Here is a 10,000-nt window from a genome sequence, read left to right as displayed (position 1 = left end):
AGAATGTCCGAAATATGATGAAATTCGAACATTGTCATTCAGTAAACTAAATTCAATCCTCCCTGAGTTTCGAACTTTGACAAATGAGGGTAAATTGCCTTACATCCTTGGAGAGAACGAGGATGTGGCCATTGTGGCTGCAAAATTTGTAGCAGCCTGCCATAACCTGAGGGACAGCCAGTGAGGCCACAGCCATACACAATAATAGGATTGTTATTATTATTAGAATTGTCTCTTAACTTTTATGTCTTACTTAATTTACAGTTCTGTTAAACATTATTGTATTTATATTTTTGTGTACATGTAATTGAGCTTTGGCAATAATGTTATTGAAACGTTCATGCCAATAAAGCTTTCTTGAATTGAATTGAATTGAATTGAGAGGGAGGTCAGAGACCCGTCAGATAAACAGAGTGGATGTAGTTGCATTACAGTGTGGTCACATAGGCCGAGATAAATGTCCCCTCTCCCCACTGCCTTTCGGCGGCTGGCAGCAGCAAACCGATCAGACGAGCCCGAGATGATGATCAAGTTTATCGTTGCCTACGATAGGCCTAGTGAAACTTCCCTTCACCAAGTTCAGTCCGAAATAATTATTCACCAGAAAAATAGTTTGAACGTAAACCCGACGTACAGGAATGCCACTTGCGCCAAATTTATAGGAGTCATTGCAGATGAAAAGACGTCTTAAAATGTCGAACAATGCATACAAGGCCTTCCCGAACGACAGAGATACAGATATCGCCGAAAAGAAGTGCGTCATTGACCGCAGTTACATGCAGGGAGTAACCCGGTTTTCAACAGCAATATTCGTTTTGCGCGCGAGTTGTGTAAACTCATTCTGATGGCATCAATCAATTTAATCCGGTATTTGGCGCAAACCGAATATCGCTGCTACATTTAAAGCCCGAATATTCCCTGCATGTATAACTGTGGTCATTGTGTACGGTGAATTGAATGGACACATTTAGATCGAGCATGGCAAGTCATTGCAATAGCCTATAATAATAGGCCTACCATTTTGTTACTGCATTAACCATAGTGATTTTCTTATTGAAAATTTAAAAATACTAAAATTAAAAAGTAAATTGCATTGTGGGGCTTTCAAATGATTATTGCAATCATCATTGCAAAATCACATAAAAATCCCCCAGGCTACTTGGAACATCTCTTTAAATTGTGCTCAAATACATTTCTATGGAAGGTGCTAGCATGGCGAGCTGGTTTAGCCAAGGCCTAAAGATCATGAAGGATATTTCATCTTGAGATGTTTTAAGTTTAAATTTCAGCTCAGTGAAGCACTTAAAGCACCAACACTTCATTAAGTTACTTTTCTTGTAGAATTGTAAATCATAAGTCATAGGACAACCTATATAGGACAGTAATTAAGGAAAAAAGTGAACCTGCTGCGGTGTTAAATGTGATGTAGTTGAACATTTGGGTGCACCTAACTTTTGTGCTTGTGCACCTAAGAAAAAAAGTTAGGCGCACCAGTGCAACCAGTGCAAAAAGTTAGTCTGGAGCATATTTATATTTATTTATATATAATAAAATCAAGCGCCTTCAGTAATGTTCTATACTGAGATTGACAGATCAAACAGATCAGATCCAGACCTCTGGGCCTCATCTCCATGACAACACATGTACTGTATATGCATGACATGCTGTTACCGTGGCGACGCTGCCGTGCTGACGTGCTGCACCTCTCCGCAGGCCCTGCAGGGGGAGCTGGAGGCCCAGGAGGGCAGTCTGACTCAACTCAGCTCCAGCACCCAGCTGCTGCACACACACAGCGCCACGCTCACACACACACTCACCGACGTCACACTCAGGTGAGACACACACACACACACACACACACACACACACACACACACCCACATCACACTCAGGTGAGACACACTCACTCACACACACACACACACACACACACACACACATCACACTCAGGTGAGACACACACTCACTCACTCACACACACACACACACACACACACACACACACACACACACACACACACACACTCACTCACTCACTCACACACACACACACACACACACACACACGCACACACACACACAGCTTTGACAGGAGCTGCACACTTTCACACACTTGTGTGTGAGCCCTATGTGTGTGTTCAGTTCATCAGGTTGAACAGTCTGCTGGAGCAGCTTATTATTATTATTATTATTATTATTATTATTATTATTATTATTTGTATTATTATTATTATTATTATTATTATTATTAGCAGGTAGAACGGTCTGGTGCAGCTTATTATTATTATTATTATTATTATTATTATTATTATTATTTTTATTATTATTAATATTATTATTATTATTATTATGCTCAGGTGGAACGGTCTGCTGGAGCAGGTCTCTGAGCAGCTCCGGAGTGGTAAGTCTCTGCTGCAGCTGTGGCAGCGCTACCAGGAGCTGCACACACACACACACACCGCGGTCCAGCGGCACGAGGACGCTGCCCAGCGCCTGCTGAAGAACGCCACCGACGGGGACGTCACCGGACAGGAGCTGGACGCATGGAGGCACAAATGCTCTGTGAGTAACCAAACCAAACAACACAACACAACAACAACAACAACAACAACAACAACAACACAACAACAACAATGCAACAACACAACAACAACAAAATAACAACAACAAAGCAACAAAACAACAACACACCAACAATACAACCACAACACAACAACAACAACACAACAACAACAACACAACAACAACGACAACAAACACAACAAAACAACAACAATGCAACAAAACAACAACAAAAACAAACACAACAACATCGACAATGCAACAAAACAACAACACAGCAACACAACACAACAACAAAAACACAACAACAGCACAACAACAACAACAACAACACAATAAGGAGCTGGATGCATGGAGGCACAAATGCTCTGTGAGTAACCCAACCAACCAACACAACAACAACAACAACAACAACAATGCAACAAAACAACAATGCAACAAAACAACAACAATACAACAACACAACAACACAAACACAACACAACAACACAACAACAACAACAACAATGTAACAGCACAACAACACAACAACAACAACATACACAACAATGCAACAAAACAACAAACACAACAACAACAAACACAACAACAACACAGCAATACAATAAAAACACAACAACAGCACAACAACAACAACAACACAATAAGGAGCTGGACACATGGAGGCACAAATGCTCTGTGAGTAACCAAACCAACGAACACAACACAACAACAACAACAATGCAACAAAACAACAATGCAACAACAACAACAACAACAATGCAACAACACAACAACAACAACAACACAACAACAATGCAACAAAACAATAACACAACATCAACAATGCAACAAAACAACAACAACACAGCAACACAACAACAACAACACAATAACAACAACAACAATGCAACAACAACACTACAACAACACTACAACAGCAATATAACAACACAACAACAACATCAATGTAACAACACAACAACAACAAGAACACCACAACAACCACAACACCACTCAACAACACAACAACAACACAACACACTACACCGTGGAGGGACTAGAACAACAACAAAACACAGTGGAGTAAGTTCGTAGTGAAAGTGAGTGAGTACATGTTGTGTGAGTGAGAGCAAGTGTTTGAGTGTGTAGATGTGTGTGTGTGTGTGTGTGTGTGTGTTTGAATTTCCCCTTGGGGATCAATAAAGTATCTATTGATCTATCTATGTATGTATGTATGTATGTATGTATGTATGTATGTATGTATGGGTGTGTGTGTGTGTGTGTGTGTGTGTGTGTGTGTGTGTGTCTGTGAGGAGTATTCTGCCAGATTGGACCTGATAGACCAATGCCCCTTGCCGACCTGTATGAAACTCCAGGCAGTTCGGGGCATAGCCCTCTCCAAAATGCAACACCTGTTTGCCAATGTTCACATCGCCAAAAAAACTTTGAAAGAACTGAACAATAAGACAGTGCAGCTGGTTAGGAAATGGACAAATCTTAACACACACACACAACAAGGAGTATAATTTTCATGAACAAATCAGAGGGGGGACTTGGAATCCCTAACATTGAATGGATTTATACAGCCACCAGAATAAGTCACTTACTGCATATGCTAAATAACGACGACCCGACTGTGCGAGCAACGGCCCGGAGCTCATTGCTACTGGACCTAACCAAACGTAAGATCCCCCTTGCCCCTCATGGAGAACCAGGTTTCCTGGGCTTCAGAAAGAAACCCAGTGGAAAACTGGACGCCAGGGCCACAGGGTTTGGAGTGCGGTCAGATTGGCCTGATCTAAACGATCTGTGTAGCAGCAATAACATACAGCTAAATTGGATACGCACAAGCGGTGGACAGGTAAACGTCAGCGAGGAGCTAATCATGGACTTAAATGTGCATGCTGAAGCGACTCTACACCACGACGAAACCAGCAAAAAGCTGAACAGCCGGACATGCAGGTATGAGATCCTCCAACACTTCCATTCTCAGCAGCGCACTCACTGGGTGAACCTGCGCCTCCAAGGTAAACTCGCCTACAGTGCGCGGACCGGACAGTTTCACATTCGGCACTACATAACCCATCTGTTAACGCAGGCATTCAACAATTTGTCATTAAAGCTAGGTTGCAAGCACTCCCCACTCAGTATAACCTCTCCCTGTGGTATCCACAATGTCATGAACCGTTTTGCCTTCTACACAACGACGGCACAATAGAATCAACCGCGCACATAATGAACGGTTGCCCAGCATATAAAGCACTCTACATAGCCTGACACGATCGCATCGTCGATATTACAACCAACGAACTACGCAGAGTATATGGACAAAGTGTAATACATACAAACAAAAAATACAATTGAACTGGTTCACACACTTGAATGACTACTCTCTAGAAAGTGTTCTCAGAGACTCTCCAAACACTCCTGACATTGTTGTTGTTGATGATCTTTTAAAAACTGTTGTGATTCTGGAAGTGGGTTGTTGCTTTGACATGTACATGGACCTGTGTTTCTCAGAAAAAATGTTAAAATACCAGCCATTAACTCATGCTCTTTCAGTAGGTGGTTATAGCACAAAAATGGTTGTACTTATTTATGGTAGCCTTGGACATGTTCATAGACTCTGTGTTAGAGGATTGCAAATTGCTGGACTTAACAAGACAAAATCTAAGCAAATAGCCAAATACTGCTCTGTGTCAGCCATCATAGGCAGTCTGCATGTATGGAGAAGGCGGTGCCATCTCTACCCCTGATAATATGTATTTATCCACTGATTTAGCTGATCATATGTATTTATACACTGATTTAGCTGATAAGATTTATCCTGAGGCCATCCTTAAAAATATTTTTGTTTGCAGTAACAGCCAAAAAAAAATAAAAATGGGTCGGTAGGTAGGTCAATATTTTTTTTTTTCAAGATTCAAAGTAAAAAAAAAAGTACAATTTTGGTCATGGTGATTACGTAGGAATGAATTTACACAAATGTGTATATCGTGACGTAACTGACTGGGTCTTCAACCCGTGCCTTCAGGCGCACCATTGCAAACCTCATTCTGATGCAGGTTATATAGACCAGCCTTTCTCAAACTTCTTTGACCTGAGGCCCGGTCATGGCAGACTTTTGGGTCATAAGGCTCATCTACATGTACCCAGAAAGAAGGCTACAATAGCTCTTGGCCACGTTATATTGAAATTTGACTATACAATACTCAATGCTATACAGTGTATTATACAGTCTCTGCTCTGTTTCTAAGGAAGTTCCAAAAAACAACGTCGTTCTATTAAGTTTCGTTAAATAAATAAATAGCCTTCCAACAGGTTGAAGCGGAGCTTTGATACCAACGTTATCGATTAGTTTCAGTTTCTCTCGCGCAGACGCGCATTGAATGAATGCTCATACCACCACTTAATTGTAGGGCTCCATGTTTAATGACATCGATAGCAGAAACGTTTGTTTTCTTTTTTCGTCGATCCGCGGTTTCTTGATCAACTGCGCAGCAAATTATCAGATGAAGCACCGGGCCTAATTTCACTCCACGACTCCGCGGACCAGCAGTCTCCATGTTGTGGACCCATATTTTGAGAAATGCTGAATAGACCACAACCAATTTCAATACTCCGACACGGTCACCGTTAGACTAGGGAGAGAAGGGATGAGAAAAGATCTGGCCACAGTTCTTCCAGAACTTCGTGCCAAGTAAAAGCGTTATCAGTTTGTGTGAATGAAACGAAGCGTAGGCCATAGTGTGACATGCGTAAAACCAATGGTGTAGAGATGACGCCACAGGTTTTTTTTTTAAGTGAGCCACGTTTGCATGTAGGCAATTTATATTCACAATACTTGGGCCTACTAAAAGAAATATTATTTTATTGCATTTGTATTTGTTGTTTAGAGTAAAAAAAAACAATCGGTCGGTATTAACGCAAGTTTACAACCGGCAAGTCGGTCGGACTAAAAGGGGGAAAAAAATAATATTTGGGTCGGTTCTAAATTGACAGGGTCGGTCGGGTTACGGCAAACGAAAATATTTTTAAGGATGGCCTGATTTACCTGTAAAGCTGTAAGCACTTGCACAGTGTTTGTGTTGCTGTGTGAGACACAAATGGGCTCTTTATTCATATTTGGAATGCTGTGTTGTTGTAATCAGTATTGGTCATCCCAAATAAATGAATTATGTGTGTGTGTGTGTGTGTGTGTGTGTGTGTGTGTGTGTGTGTGTGTGTGTGTGTGTGTTTAATATGTGTGTGTGTGTGTGTGTGTGTGTGTGTTTAATATGTGTGTGTGTATGTGTATGTGTGTGTGTTTAATATGTGTGTGTGTGTGTGTGTGTGTGTATGTGTGTGTTTAATATGTGTGTGTGTGTTTAATATGTGTGTGTGTATGTGTGTGTGTGTGTGTGTGTTTAATATGTGTGTGTGTGTATGTGTGTGTATGTGTGTGTTTAATAAGTGTGTGTGTATTTGTGTGTGTGTGTGTTTAATATGTGTGTGTGTGTGTGTGTGTGTGTGTGTTTAATATGTGTGTGTGTGTTTAATATGTATGTGTGTATGTGTGTGTGTGTGTTTAATATGTGTGTGTGTGTTTAATATGTGTGTGTGTGTTTAATATGTGTGTGTATGTGTGTGTGTGTGTGTGTTTAATATGTGTGTGTGTGTTTAAAATGTGTGTGTGTGTTTAATATGTGTGTGTCCAGGACCTGCTGGCTGATCAGGATTCTCTTCAGGCTGCTCTGCAGGAGTTCCAAGAAGTGTCGGATCAGCTCAGGAAGCAGGTGGAGCCCTGCGCCATGGCAACCTTCCAAGCCGACCACCTGTCACTCACACAGCGCCTGGCCACGGTGGAGCACGCCCTCTGCAGGCAGCAGTCTGTATTGCAGGTACATATATATATATGAATAGCAGGTTATATGTGGTTATATGTGGTTGCAGGTTTATAAGCACATACTACGCTAGATAAATAAATGAAGGGTCGACTAAATGTGTGAATGAATGAATGTGTTAATGAGTGAGTGAGTGAGCGATTAATATGTGATGTGTGTGTGCGCGTGTGTTTAATATGTATGTGTGTGTGTGTGTGTGTGTGTGTGTGTATGTGTGTGTGTGCGCGTGTGTTTAATATGTGTGTGTGTGTGTGTGTGTGTGTGTGTGTGTGTGTGTGTGTGTGTGCGTGTGTTTAATATGTGTGTGTATGTGTGTGTGTGTGTGTGTGTGTGTGTGTGTGCGCGTGTGTTTAATATGTGTGTGTGTGTGTGTGTGTGTGTGTGTGTGTGTGTGTGTGTGTGCGTCCCTCAGGGTGGGGTTCAGGAAGTGGACTCTCTTGTGGAGCAGCTGGATGCTCTGGAGGAGCTCTGTGAGGAGGCGGAGCTAGTTCTGAAGGAGGCGGAGCCAGAAGTGACCGCAACCCCAACACCAGACAGCATTCAGGAGCGCATGGACACACTGAAGGTCTGACACACACACGCACACACACATACACACAACACACACATATATACATACACACACACACACACACACACATATATATATAACACTTTATATTAAGACACATATTCAACATTAATTAGCTGCTTACTAACATGTATATTAGTAGCATACTAGCCATTTGTTAGTCATTATAAGTCACTAATTAATACCTTACTCTGCAAGACCTTATTCTACCCTTACTAGACCCTTAATTAAGAATTCCCCCTATGTAAGCTCCTAATTACCCCTTTATAGTTGTTAAATAAGTTGTTGCATATGAATTATGACCTAAATATGCATGGCTCAGTATGGGCCTTGTAAGGTGGTAGTACCACAAAAACAGTTATTCACTGCTAATAATACTTATCAAAGACACTCTTTTCAAATGGAACTAGACACTAAACCACAAGTGCTAATAGTGTACAAATAACTCATAATTAAGTCTTTGTAATGCAGAATATGTTCCCTATTCTAAAGTTGGGTCTAAAATCGATTTTTGTATTTGTGCTAACTTGGCTGTCTTCTACTTCTTCTTCTTCTTCTTCTTCTGCTTCTTCTTCTTCTTCTTCTGCTTATTCTTCTTCTTCTGCTTCTTCTTCTTCTTCTGCTTCTTCTTCTTCTTCTTCTGCTTCTTGTGTGCGCTGCTGTAACACACTTAAAAAGTGTGAATAGGAGGCAACTTTAGTTTAGGGACATGGGGGTTAATAACACATGGGGGTTAATAACACACGGGGTTAATAACACATGATAACACATGGGGGTTAATAACACATGGGGGTTAATAACACATGGGGGTTAATAACACATGATAACACATGGGGGTTAATAACACATGGGGGTTAATAACACATGGGGGTTAATAACACATGATAACACATGGGGGTTAATAACACATGGGGGTTAATAACACACAGGGTTAATAACACATGGGGGTTAATAACACACGGGGTTAATAACACATGGGGGTTAATAACACATGGGGGTTAATAACACACGGGGTTAATAACACATGATAACACATGGGGGTTAATAACACATGGGGGTTAATAACACACGGGGTTAATAACACATGGGGGTTAATAACACACGGGGTTAATAACACATGGGGGTTAATAACACATGATAACACATGGGGGTTAATAACACATGGGGGTTAATAACACACGGGGTTAATAACACATGGGGGTTAATAACACATGGGGGTTAATAACACATGATAACACATGGGGGTTAATAACACATGGGGTTTATAACACATGGGGGTTAATAACACATGGGGGTTAATAACACACGGGGTTAATAACACATGGGGGTTAATAACACATGGGGGTTAATAAGTGCCAAATTAATTGTGAATTAAATGTGAACAAAGACCCAACTTTAGAATAGGGAACATATTCTGCATGTTATTTGTACACTATTAGCATTTGTGGTTTAGTGTCTAGTTCCATTTGAAAAGAGTGTCTTTGATAAGTATTATTAGCAGTGAATAACTGTTTTTGTGGTACTACCACCTTACAAGGCCCATACTGAGCCATGCATATTTAGGTCATAATTCATATGCAACAACTTATTTAATAACTATAAAGGGGTAATTAGGAGCTTACATAGGGGGAATTCTTAATTAAGGGTCTAGTAAGGGTAGAATAAGGTCTAGCAGAATAAGGTATTAATTAGTGACTTATAATGACTAACAAATGGCTAGTATGCTACTAATATACATGTTAGTAAGCAGCTAATTAATGTTGAATATGTGTGTCTTAATATAAAGTGTTATATATATATATATATATAACCTCTATATTACTAAAAGCATTTTATATAACCTCTATATCACTAAAAGCATTTACGTTTATATTGTGTGTTCAAGTGAAACACTGAAGTTAAGATAACATTTCCCATTAATCAAGACATTAAGATAACATAATGGATTTCTCAATCGAGGTTGGGTTTGTTACAGCTTCCCTGAGGAAAAACTGCATAAAGA

The 10,000-nt window shown here is 40.5% G+C and overlaps 1 protein-coding gene across 1 annotated transcript in view; it reads left to right on the top strand.

Moving 5' to 3' along the window:
• Positions 1-10,000, top strand: part of syne1a (spectrin repeat containing, nuclear envelope 1a) — a 322,712-nt gene that overhangs the window by 220,032 nt on the left and 92,680 nt on the right. The window contains exons 94-97 of the mRNA XM_042094571.1: positions 1,714-1,832; positions 2,358-2,562; positions 7,242-7,424; positions 7,840-7,992. Coding sequence (XP_041950505.1) covers positions 1,714-1,832; positions 2,358-2,562; positions 7,242-7,424; positions 7,840-7,992 — 660 coding nt within the window. The remainder of the gene's footprint in view (positions 1-1,713; positions 1,833-2,357; positions 2,563-7,241; positions 7,425-7,839; positions 7,993-10,000) is intronic.

The sequence above is a fragment of the Alosa sapidissima genome, chromosome 6, assembly GCF_018492685.1.
Source record: "Alosa sapidissima isolate fAloSap1 chromosome 6, fAloSap1.pri, whole genome shotgun sequence".
NCBI lineage: Eukaryota > Metazoa > Chordata > Actinopteri > Clupeiformes > Clupeidae > Alosa > Alosa sapidissima.
Note: the sequence above shows the minus strand (reverse complement) of the source record. Positions and strands in the feature narration are given on the sequence as shown.